The sequence below is a fragment of the Aethalodelphis obliquidens genome, unplaced genomic scaffold, assembly GCF_003676395.1.
Source record: "Aethalodelphis obliquidens isolate GAN/ISIS:26980383/991018 unplaced genomic scaffold, ASM367639v1 scaffold42, whole genome shotgun sequence".
NCBI classification, from domain to species: Eukaryota; Metazoa; Chordata; class Mammalia; order Artiodactyla; family Delphinidae; genus Aethalodelphis; species Aethalodelphis obliquidens.
This window is the reverse complement of record NW_020837986.1, coordinates 8717686-8729941: the sequence shown is the minus strand read 5'-3', so window position 1 is coordinate 8729941 and position 12256 is coordinate 8717686. Positions and strand designations below refer to the sequence as shown.

Genomic DNA, 12256 nt, shown 5'->3' with positions numbered 1-12256 from the left:
TTTGAGGAACACTGAGTCACTCTGGGTTGACCAGAGATGCAGCAAAAGATGATGCAACAGGTGCAGCAAAAGAGGCCAGCCTCTCTGGCCTCAGGTTCCTCAGGTGAGGAATGGGCACAGGTTGTCAGGGAGTCTGAGGGTCACAGAGCAAAAGGCTATTCCCAGGGAGGGTGTTGATGCAATGGGCCCCTCTCCTTCCCCTTCTCTAGGGGACTCAGGGGCTGGACTGGGTGCTGGGACCTGGCTTTGCCCTTCCCCCAACAGTCCTGGCCTCTTTTCCTCTCCTGTTCTTCCTCCCCACCAGAGAATGATCACCCCTTTCTCTCCAGCCCCTCCCCACGTGGGTTGCAGACTCCATCACCATAGCTACGGAGCTCCCACTTCCTGTGGGCCTGGGGCTCGGTGGGAGATGGGAAGGCACAGCATCTGTGTCATGTGTGTGCATTTCTGAGAGGTCATGTGGCTGTGCATGCCGTGTGTGGGTCCAGGCATGTGTGTGCACACGTGGGGGTGGAGTTGTCTGTGGGTTGCTGTGTGGGAGTGAATTGTTACGGGTTTGTCCTTGTGCCCAAGGGCCTAGGGAGTGTGGACCTGTGTGATCATACAGCCACTGGACACAGGCATGCCTGTGTGTGTGCACATGTGGTCAGGGCTTGGCCTTAGACTCAGGCCTGTGGCTTCTCTACGCACACGGCCTGGCCATCTGTGGAAAGTCATGGCTGTCCAATGCAGGCTTTAGAGACCCAGGTATGGGTTCAAGTCCCAGCTCTGTGCCTGACTTGCTGGGTGACCTGAGGCTCGCTGCTTTCCCTCTCTGGGCCTCATTTTCCCTTCTTTACACTGGAGATTGTAACCCCCACCTGAGGATTGTCCAGAGGTTTTGTGGGCTGTGCGGACTGGGCTTCTAGCATGAGGCCTGTGTGCTGCTTCCCGAGAAAGGCTTTCTCTGGCCCCTGGAGCCTCCTCCCCTACCCCTGGGGCTCAGCCTTGTTCCCTGATGCCACCCCAGGCATCTCTTAGGCTCAGGCTTAGCCAGGCCTGTTGGGCAGAAGGAAACTTTTCCAGCCCAGAGCTCTTCCAGGCTCAAGGGAAACAGGGAGGGGCCATCGGGATTGGCCCAGCTTAGCTCTGGCAGCCTTCAGGCCACACCCAGTACGTGGTCTTCTGCCCAGGATCGCTCCTGCCTGAGCCTGGAGTCTTCAGGAAGGGGCAGGGCCCGGCCGGACAGTGTGCCCGTGGGCAGACCCACAGAGGGAAGGCAGTTAGGCCAGGGACACACAGCCACTCGGGACCATTCCTGTTAGGCTCCCTGCCAGCATTTATCGAGCACCTACTGTGTGTCAGGCCCTCTTATATGTAGGCTCATTGAGTCTCCCCAGCAGCCCGGGAAGTAGCCCCATTGTGCAGCGGAGGAAACCGAGGCCCAGAGAGGGCTAGCCACTCGCTCAGGTCACACAGTTGGGATGCACACCTGGGCTTCAGAGGTCTTGCTAGGGCCAAGCGTTCATGGAAAGGCTCTCCGGTCAGGTGCCCCTTTGTCCTTTAGCTCTGCCCCAGTGGCCGCCCCAGAACTGGGTGCTCAGAGACAGGCTGGACCAGACCTGGCTCTGCCTGTGCCTCCCTTCCGTCCCGTGCTGGGTCGGTGTGCTCGGTGCCGTGGCCCATCGGTGGGCTGGCATGGTGGTCACGGCTCCTCTTTGGCCTGCCCTGCAGGCGCCTACTGCCTCTCAGTGTCTGACTTCGACAACGCCAAGGGCCTCAACGTGAAGCACTACAAGATCCGCAAGCTGGACAGCGGCGGCTTCTACATCACCTCCCGCACCCAGTTCAACAGCCTGCAGCAGCTGGTCGCCTACTACTCTAGTGAGTGCCGGCCAGGCCTCCCGGCGGCCAGCTGGGTGCAGGGGAGTGTAGGCCCTCGGAGAGCACGCGGGGGTCTCCGCCTATCCTATGAGCTGCAGACCCTGAGGAGGGGGGCTTTGGGGCCAAGAAGGGCCAGGACTTCTGTCACCCTGGGGGTGTGGGCTCCCGTTCCCCTCCCCCCATCTTCCTCTCCGCTTTCTCCCTCCTCCCACCCCCTCTTTTTTCCTTCTCTCCTCCCTGTGCCCTCTCTTCCCTGTTTCCCCTCTTCCCTCCCCCCACCCCAACCTGCCCCTCTATCCTCTCTCCTCCTCCGAAGCTGCCTGGTGAGGAGGGGGCTGCCTGGAGGAGTGAGCTGGGAAGGAGGGGGCATAGGCCGGTGTCATTTGCCCCTGCAGCCTTAGGACCAGTTAGAACTGGTTACCGGGAGACAAGGAGGGGGCGGCTCTATTGACTGGATTGTAGCAGAGAGCGGGAGAGAGAGCGCGCAGGCGGGGAGCTCACGTGCGCAGGTCATGAGTGCGGGCCAGGCCGAGTGTGCGGGAGTGTGGCCAATCCGTCTGGATGTTCAGGGCTGCCCGGCTGGACTGAGGCGCATGGCCTGGGTGCTCCCACGTGGACAGCTCTCTGTGGGTGTCTGTGGGCCTGTGGCACGTGGCCGTGGCCTGCGCGTGCAGGTGTGGCCTTTCCTGAGAGCGCACGCTACTCCTCCTCTGTTGGCTAGGCCTCCCGACTCCCTCTAGGATCTGCCACCCCGCTCTGTCCCCTTGGTCACCACTGTAGGTTTCATTCTGAACCCCGTTCCCCCAGATCAAAACCCTCCAGGGGTTACCTTGGAATTTTAGGATAAAGACGCCCATGTGGCCTCTGAGGCCTTGGGTAGTCTAAACCTGGCTGGCCTCCCTGCCTTACCTGGGGCCCTCCTTCCCCCAGTCACTCTCCAGCAGCCCCCTGGCCTCCTTTCAGTTCCTCCAACCCAGGGGCTTATTTCTCCCTCAGGGCCTTTGCACATGCATGAGGCAGCGTGCCCTCTGCCTGGAGGGCTATTTTCCTGAGTCAACCACTCACTCTCCTGTGGATCCAAGCTCAGGTGCTGCTTCCTCTGGGAAGCCTTCCAGGATGCCACCCAGCCCACCTGCTATTGCATGCACAGCTCTCCTCTGTCACACTCGTGGTCCTCGGAGGTGATTAAGGGAAGTTGGGTGTCGTCCTGGACTATGCACTCCCTGAGGGCAGGTTTCCACTGGGTCCCTGGCACCTGCCTAGGTAGCCCCCGCTTAAAGTCTGATGAATGAATGAATGAATGACTCAGGGAGCAGATGCACGAGGCGGTGTGGGCCTGTGTTGGGGACGGTTGTGTACACATAGGTATGGATGCCTGGCCTTGGGGGTGTCCTGTGCCTCCCCGAAGCCTGTGTGCATACAGTGTGTAAGTCTGCGGGACACAGAGACCCCAGCACGGACGCCGGGCCTGAACTCCACCTCCCTGCCTCTGTCTTCAGAACACGCTGACGGCCTGTGCCACCGCCTCACCACTGTGTGCCCCATGTCCAAGCCACAGACTCAGGGCCTGGCCAAGGACGCCTGGGAGATCCCCCGGGAGTCGCTGCGGCTGGAGGTCAAGCTGGGCCAGGGCTGCTTCGGAGAGGTGTGGATGGGTAAGGCCTTGCCCCGGCCCCGCACACCCCGCCATGTGCCCACCTGCGAACTGGGCAGATGTCTGTCCAAAGTGGCAGCTCAAGGCCCCATGGGTCCCCCAGCCTTCGCCTCCACGAGCCCCATCACCTCTGCTGAATAGTGGGCCCTACTTTCAACATGGAGCTCCCCCAGTGGTGGCTGACAGCAAGTTGAGGTGTAGACCGCCACACCTCCACACACCGTGGTACCTGTTTACCCAGAACTGCTCAGGGCTGGGCATCGTGACGCCCCAGTGACGTGCCGTGTGGCCTGGGCTGGGTGGCTTCACTCTGGAGGGCTATTTTTCCGAGTCAACCACTCACCCTCCTGCGGATCCAAGCTCAGGTGCCACTTCCTCTGGGAAGCCTTCCAGGATGCCACCCAGCCCACCTGCTATTGCATGCACACTCATGGACAGAGCCTCGATCTTCCCAACTGTAAAATGGGACTGGTGATAGTAGGACACCCTGGTGGGGTTGAGAGAACGCTGGCCCCGTGTGGGTCCACACGTTAGCTTCAGCTGTGGGAAGAGAAGCCCCCGCTCACAGAAGGAGTACAGGGTCTGGCGTGTTCCAGGCCTGTTAATGATCTCCTGTCTAACTCTGGAGAGACGGCCAAACCGTCCTTGAAAACAAATGCCACGCAGCCCTGACAAAACCCAGGCCCCCTTCTGCTTTGGTTTCTGCTGACACAGGAGTTGCAGAGGCAGCGGTGAGGCAGGCCTGGCTGTTGTGAGCCTGCGCGTCCAGCGAGGGGGTGTGTATGTTGTGGGGGGGGTGGATGGCCGTGTGCTGTTTTCAAGGTTGTTTCATCTGAGCCGCAGTATTCACTTGGCGTCACCACCACCACTTCCCTCCCTTCAGAGGAAGAGATGATGGAGGAGAGCAGAGGGGGTTCCTGGGTGGCAGCACTGCAGGGACAGAGGCCTGCAGGCTGGAGGTCAGGCCAAGTCAGGGAAGGGGAGGCTTTGAGCCGGGGAGAGGGGAGGGGGATGAGAAGCCAGCTCCCAGGCACAGGCACAAAAAGAGGACGTGAGCAAAACCTGAAACATCCATGGCGTCAGCCAGTCCTGGGGCTGCAAAACTCATTCCTGGCTTGGGCGCGCGGCGAACGGTCAGTGCGGGAGGCTCCCGTTCCTCCCTGGGTGATCCAGGTAGACTCGCGCAGCGCCTGGCACGCTGTGCCCAGAGGGCCTGTGCCGGGAAGGCCACAGACAGGGGCCCGGGCCCCAGCTCGCACCTGGAGGCCCAGAGACGGGCAGGAATGGGCCCAAGGCGCCTCAGGCCCGGCTGGGACAAAACTCAGATTAAACACACTGGTTCAGAGCACAGCTTCCCCTAAGGCCCCACAATGTAAAAACCAGATAATAATAAAATGACAGCTGCAGCTATTATTAACTGTGTCCTTACAGTGGGCTTGGCCCAGTGGCTAAAATCTCATTTAATCCTCAAACAGCCCACAGGTGGATACTATAGCATCCCCATTTTCCGGATGAGAAAATCGAGGCTCAGAGAGGGGAACTGGCTCACCTACGGTCTCACTGCTGGGAGGAGGCAGAGGTGGGAGCCAAACTCCTGCCAGACTGACGTCCGAGCCCTTCTACTTGGTGTGCTGCCTTACTGTTTGGGGAGTGTGGCTTGAGACGAGCTCTGGTTCTGGTGGCCTTGTTCTGAGGCCGGCTCTGCCTCACCCCCCGCCCCCACGAGTACATGCTCCATCTGCTAACCCGGGCCACCCGAAGGAACACGCCTCCCCAGGAGAGGGCGGTTGAGTTGGAACCACGGTCCCCCAGCTCTCAGATGAGTGTGGTGCTTTGGGGGACGTCTCTGATAATCAGCGTCCGAACAACAGCTCCTGTTTCTTGAGCGGGCCCTGTGTGCAGATGGGACACTGAGGTCCAGAAAGGGGCTGGGCCTTGGCCGGGCTTGTCACGTGGCCTGGGAGGCCAGAGCTGAAGTTGGTACCCAGGCCGGCGGATCTTGGTCCCTGTGGGGTGGGAATGGGGGTCCTCCCCTGAGGCTGCCTGCACCCCTTTCCATGCAGGGACCTGGAATGGCGCCACCAGGGTGGCCATCAAAACTCTGAAGCCCGGCACGATGTCTCCGGAGGCCTTCCTTCAGGAGGCCCAGGTCATGAAGAAACTGAGGCATGAGAAGCTGGTGCAGCTGTACGCGGTGGTGTCTGAGGAGCCCATCTACATCGTCACGGAGTACATGAGCAAGGGTGAGGCCTGCGTGATGGCGCGGACACGTGGGTGAGCCCTGGCTGGGGTCCTCACAAAAGGGCAGGTGGGACGTGCTTCACCTCCCACCACATCTAGAGCATACGCCTTTAAAGGCGGAATGAATGGAAAGAACCAACTTCCCAGGTCAATGGAAAGTTAAACCAAAGGTTGCCTTTCTCCGTTCATTTCGTTTTTAATGATTTCCCACGATGCATCTATGTCCCCCCATTTGCTGGTTTTGGAAAGCCATTTGCCATTCTGGGGCTGGAAGGAGAGCTCCCTGAATCCTCCAAGCTGAGCCACAGCACATCTGGGTCAAGTTCCTGGCTTGACTTTTACTTGGTTTTGAAATTAATTATTTTTCAAAATTCCACTTTTTGGAGGTATAATTTACATGGGATAAAATACACCCATTTTAAGCGTCCAGTTCGGTGAGGTTTAACAAATGGCTATGCTGTGTATCTCCTACCACAACCGAGATATAGATGGCCGTCACCCCAGGAAGCACCCTTGTACCCCTTTGCAGATAGTGCTCTCCAGCCCCAAACCCACAGAGCCGCTGATGGGCTTAATGTCTTCGCAGAGTTGTTTCTTCTAGAATTTCGTATAGCTAAATCTTTTACATCCGAGGGTTTTCCTTCTTGTCGTGTGTATCAGTAGTTTGTTCCTTTTTGTTGCTGAGTAGTATTCCGTAGTATAGCCGTACCACAGTTCTGTTTGCCTAGAGGCGGACATTTGGTTGTTTCCCATCCTGCTTGCCTTTTAAGTGACAAACACAGACTTCATTCAGAGATGGGTTTGCACAAAATCTGCTGTGTGCTTAATGTGAGGCCGGCCTGCCCCGGTGGACGAGATCTGGGAGGCACTGCTTCCTGGCTCAGGGAGGACAGGGCGGGGGCTAGAGCTGCTTTCTCTCTCTCCAGGGAGTTTGCTGGACTTTCTCAAGGGGGAGACGGGCAAGTACCTGCGGCTGCCTCAGCTGGTGGACATGGCTGCTCAGGTGAGCCAGCCCCTCCCCGCTCCCACGCCTGGCCTTGAGCTCTCTGACCCACCTGGTTCAGCCATGTCTGGCCTCTTGAGCGCCCCCTCCAAGGAACTTGTCTGGGTTGCCCCACACTCACTGATCTCATCCCATGTATTACTGGGACCACTTACAGGTGCTGTGAGTGGTGGTTCGGGCAGAAGAAAGAGCCCTTACCTGGGCATCAGGAGTCACTGACTTGCTATGGGACCTCAGACCTCAGTTTTCTTCTCTGTCAATGTCAGTCACTCATCAAACATGTATTAGTACTTGCTTGCTGTAGGCAGTGCTCAACAACTACTTTTTTTTTTTTTTGGTGGGGGGTACGTGGGCCTCTCACTGTTGTGGCCTCTCCCGTTGCGGAGCACAGACTCAAGACGCGCAGGCTCAGCCGCTCCGCGGCATGTGGGATCTTCCCGGACCGGGGCACGTACCCGTGTCCCCTGCATCGGCAGGCGGACTCTCAACCACTGCGCCACCAGGGAAGCCCCAACAACTACTTTTTAATTTAATCCTTAATACAATCAGGTGGTAGAGATGGCTATTATTCCATTTGACAGGTGAGAAAACTGAGGTTCAGGGAGGGGACTTGGGACAACAGGCAGGACCTGACGCTCCTCTGTGTCTCTGGGAGCATCTGGGCCTCTTTTGCACGGTCGCCCCACTTCCCTGGCTGCATCTTGCCTTGTGCCTCCCCTTTGTCCTTTGCCCTATGCAACCTCCTCCTGCTGGGCACTGGTCCTGCTTTTTGTGCCAACAGTATTTATTGTAAATTGACGTCATTGCCTGAAGAACTGGGAAGGGTGGAGCATTTGGTTGGCTATCCACTCCTGGGGATAACACCACCCCTGGGCATGTGCCATGTGATCTGGGAAGGGCAAGGGGTGGCCCCTGATCCAGGCTCCTGGGTCTGCCTACAGATCGCTTCAGGCATGGCGTACGTGGAGCGGATGAACTATGTCCACCGAGACCTCCGTGCTGCCAACATCCTGGTTGGAGAAAGCCTCGTGTGCAAAGTGGCTGACTTTGGGCTGGCTCGGCTCATCGAAGACAATGAGTACACAGCCCGGCAAGGTGGGCAGAGGCTCCCGGCAGATGCCGTGTGGCCGTGGGCAGTCACACCCCTTCTCTGAGCCTCAGTTTCCTCCTCTGTCAAGTGGGGATAAGAATGGGGCCTATCTGGCAGAGCGGTCATGATGTTCTCCTGAGCTCCCCCGACCCTTCTTGGTCCTGCAGGTGCCAAGTTCCCCATCAAGTGGACGGCTCCAGAAGCTGCCCTCTATGGCCGGTTCACCATCAAGTCAGACGTGTGGTCCTTCGGGATCCTGCTGACAGAGCTCACGACAAAGGGACGGGTGCCCTACCCCGGTAAGAGGGCTCCCCACAGCCCATCTCTGGTCCTTCTGCCCCTGCCCTGGTGACCCCTCTGCTCAGGTGACCTTGGGCAAGTCAAACCCCGTCCAGGGCCTCCGTTTCCCCATCTGTATAACAAAGAGGTTGACCATCTGATCTTAGGCTCTGTCTTTGGTGAGGGCTCCCAGCCTTGGGGTGGGCCTTACCCACGGTCACAGCCACCCTCTCCTAGGCAGGAAGCCCTCTCTGTTGTTCCCATCACCTTCCCTCTGCCCCAATTTCCTCAGTGGGGCCAGCCTACTCATGCTTCCCTCTGCCCACAGGGATGGTGAACCGCGAGGTGCTGGACCAGGTGGAGAGGGGCTACCGGATGCCCTGCCCGCCCGAGTGTCCCGAGTCTCTGCATGACCTCATGTGCCAGTGCTGGCGGAAGGACCCAGAGGAGCGGCCCACCTTCGAGTACCTGCAGGCCTTCCTGGAGGACTACTTCACGTCCACCGAGCCCCAGTACCAGCCCGGAGAGAACCTATAGGGCGTGGGCTGCAGGGCCAGACTGCCTTCTTGGCTTGATCCTGAGCTGGGTGGCCCCTGACGTGGGGTCTTGCCTGCCTCTGCCTGTCCGCCCCCCCGTTGATCCTCTCTGTGGGGCTGAATTGCCAGTGACGAGGCCCCTCCCTCTTTTGTGGCATGGAAGGGCTTGGGGCCTGGGGCCGCCCTGGGGGCGGGGTCCAAGGCTGGCGCAGTGACTGTGCCCCGGCCCCTGGCCAGCCGCACACCTCCTCCCTGCGTTCCCTCCTGGAGCTCTGTGCGTCTCAGCAGGAGGAACTGGGAAGAAGGGCCGGGCTGAGGGCACCCTTTTCTTAGCCTCAACCTACTGCACGCACTGGCCCTTTCCCACTTCCACGCCACCCCAGGTCTGTCTGCAGAGATAGCCAAAGAGCCTTTCCAAAGAGGAGTGATGGGCCACTGGCCCTCGGCCTGCCTGCCACCCTGCTCCTTGCCACCCATTTCTGAAACGCCTGTTGGTGGAGGCTGCTCGGTCCAGCCCCCTCTGCTGTGGCTCCCAGGCTGGTGAGGCCTAGCTTGACTTGTTGCTGGTGGGTGGGGTGGACACCTCCCTCAAACCCTGCCCTTCTTAGACCTGAGGGATCCTTAGAGATCTTCAATTCCTTGTCCCCATACTACCCATGGGGAAACTGAGTCCAGAGAGGGGATGTGACTTGCCCAAGGCCACAGAGCAGTTCAGGGTTGAGGTGGGATTGGAACCTGGTGCTCCCTCTGTCTTCCTCAGGAACCAACAGGATTGTCCTTGGAGGCACTGTGGACAGACTGGGGCAGCCCAGGGGACAAGGGGCCTGAGGACGGGTTAGAGATAGCAGAGAGAGTCCTGCTGCCTCTGTTTGCTCAGTGGGCTATTGTGGGGGGAGAGAGTGGAGGTAGATGTGGGGCTGAGCTAGAAATGAAAGGTACAAGGGTAGGGAGGCAGGTTTCAATCAGAAGGTGGGAGGTATTTGACCTTTGGAGCTAGCCAATCATGAAAGGGAGTGAGCTCACCGGCTCTGGAGGCAATCAAGCAGAAATAGAAGATCCAAATGATTGGGAGGCCCTGGCCTCAGGAAGGAACCCCAGGTCCTCCTTCACCCAGTTTGTCCTGTGTCATTTCAACGCCTGGCCCCTGCTCTTCTCCCCAAGTTGGCACCTTTAACTCACGAGTACGGAAAGGAGTGCCTAGACTGGGGTGAGGAGGGAGGACTGGGGTGTCTATTGCCACACACCAGGACTGGCTGTGTGCTCTCGGGCAGCCCCTGCTTCCTTCTCTGGGCTGCAGTGTCTGCCTCCATTTGTGGCCATGGCCTCTGCAACTTCTCCACTCCTGTCCAGACCCTGTGGCCTGGCATCACGTGGTGAGCTCAGCCCATGGCATCAGGAGACCGTGTTTTGGCCCTTGGGCTATGTGGTGGCTTCTCCCTGGACCTCAGTGTGTCCTTCTTAAATGGGGCAGCCAACAGTTTGTAGGCATCTTGCCAAGGGCCCCTGTGTGCGTGTGTGTGTGTGTGCGTGTGTGTGTGTGTGTGTGTGTGTACACGTGTATGTTCCTCCATGTGTGTTCATATTTAACATGTAGAAACGCCCTCTGCTCTGTCCCCCAGACCTGTTGTACATTTCACCCACAGCCCCCCATCACAGCAATAACGTTCCTGCTGCCAGGGGTTCTCGAGCCAGCCAGGCCCTGCCAGTGGGGAGGGAGGCCAAGTGGTACCTGCCTGTGAAATTTCAACTCTTCCTTTCATACATGTTTATTACCCAAGTCTTCTCCTGTCCCGTCTCCGTCCCAGTCGAATCTGGACTCACTTACCCCAGCGCGCTCCCAAATCCCCTTCTGACTGCCCAGTGTCCTTTGTATAAGGTGTCCTAATACTGTCTTTTTTTTTTTTTTTTTTTAAACAAACAGTGTTTTGTAGATTTCAGATGACTATGCAGAGGCCTAGGGGACCCCCGGCTCTGGGCAGGGCCTGGGGTTCCTGCGTTCCACGGCCGAGGCCTGTGGGGGGAGGGGGGATTTGGAATTGGTTGTAAATACTTTGCATATTGTCTGATTAAATACAAACAGACCTCAGAGTTTGGTCAGCGGTTTCTTGAGTATCTATTGTGTGCTGGAGAGTGAGAGGGGGTGGGATGTGAGGACAGACGGTGTCAGAGGGGCCTTTGTGCAGGCAGCATTGGTGGCTGGAGGGCTTGAGGCCAGAGCGGGACATGATCAGATTGGAGATCTCTGGAATGCGGCTGTGTGCCCATCCACCCCTGAGTTTGGGGAGTGACTGTGCCGGGCAGAAACCTTGCTTATGTCTGAGATGCACCAGGCGAAGCCCAGGGCTCGTGAGCAGGAAGTGTGAGCAGTTGAAGACTCTTTGCCCTGGGTGGGTGGTGGCAGTTGACACCCTGGGGGCCCCGCAGGGCTGTCAGGCCCTTGTGGAGTTGTGGATGTCCTCACAGCGAGATGTGGCTGTGTGCGTGCTGTGTGTTTCCGGGGAGTGCTGGGCTGGGTGGGGGTGGGGGGGGTTGGTGAGACTGGGTTAGCAAAAGCCCTGGGCACCCTGGAGAAAAATCCAAAGACCCTCCCTCTCCTCCCTTCTCCCCTCCACCAAGGCACACAATCTGGGAAGTTCATTTGCAACAGTCTATAGGAAGAAATGTCTTTTATATCAGATCACACACCGATCCATGTAAGTTACCTCTGGTCGTAGTAACACTGTTTAATCTGTATAATTAAAAACAGATTTCAAAATCAGGATGTTTCTCTGTTCACTGTCATTTTCACAAGCCAAATACCACAATGTCCGGTCAGAATGGACACCTGGAGACCCCATGGGTGTACATGTGTCTTGGGAGCAGAGGTAGGAGCATGGGTGTGAGTGTGCGCTTGTGGGTGTGTGCCTTTGTGTTCACTGGGGTATGCGTGTGGCCCTGTTTGCTCATGGGTGTCTGTGTTGGTGTGTGGACACGTGTCCAGGTGGCCTGGGAGTCTGGATGTCCAGATGTGTGAACCTGTTTTTCCTGGCCCTGTGTGCAGAGATTTGTGTGTACTGCGGGGACGCCACTCTAGGTGGTTCTGCCTGAATCTGTGGGCTCCCCCGGGGGCGCGGGCCCCGATGTGTGTGGCGGGGCTCTGCTTGTCTGCGCGGGGCAGTGTGTGTGTCCGCGTGGTTGCTTGTGGGCTCAGGGCGTGCACGGGGCGCCGGCCGCTCCGCCAGGGCCCCCATGCACCGGGGGGCGCAAGGACACCTGCGAGCAGCCCAGCCCGGGGACGCGCCCCAGCCCCGGCGGGGACAAAGCGCTCGTCCGCGCTACGCGGCGGGTCGGGAGTGCGCCTGCGCGCTGGTGAGCCGCGGGTCGAGCCGGGGAAGAAGCCCCGAGACCCCTTTATCTCCGTCTCTCGCTGGTCTCACCAAGTGATTCAATGCGTGTGTCTCTCTCTCTGCCTCCTTCGTCTTTGTCTCTCTTTGTCTGTCTGTGCCTCTTCAGCTCTCTCTCAGGCTCTCTGGCCCTGGCTCTCTTGTCTTCACAATTTTTTGTGTTTCTTTCCTCTTCCCTAAACCCCCTCCCCCCGCACTAATTGGTCT

General features: G+C 58.4%; 1 protein-coding gene across 8 annotated transcripts in view; it reads left to right on the top strand.

Annotated features, from left to right (window-relative positions):
- Nucleotides 1-10754, top strand: part of SRC (SRC proto-oncogene, non-receptor tyrosine kinase) — a 55865-nt gene extending 45111 nt beyond the window's left edge. For 5 of the 8 annotated variants that reach the window (XM_027078340.1, XM_027078337.1, XM_027078339.1 and 2 more), the window contains 7 exons: nucleotides 1714-1863; nucleotides 3363-3518; nucleotides 5581-5760; nucleotides 6685-6761; nucleotides 7703-7856; nucleotides 8019-8150; nucleotides 8459-10754. In XM_027078340.1, the coding sequence (XP_026934141.1) occupies nucleotides 1714-1863; nucleotides 3363-3518; nucleotides 5581-5760; nucleotides 6685-6761; nucleotides 7703-7856; nucleotides 8019-8150; nucleotides 8459-8667 (1058 nt within the window). In that variant the 3' untranslated portion in view covers nucleotides 8668-10754. The remainder of the gene's footprint in view (nucleotides 1-1713; nucleotides 1864-3362; nucleotides 3519-5580; nucleotides 5761-6684; nucleotides 6762-7702; nucleotides 7857-8018; nucleotides 8151-8458) is intronic. The other 3 variants (XM_027078342.1, XM_027078341.1, XM_027078345.1) reach the window with 3 other exon arrangements.
- The last annotated feature ends 1502 nt before the right edge of the window (nucleotides 10755-12256 follow it).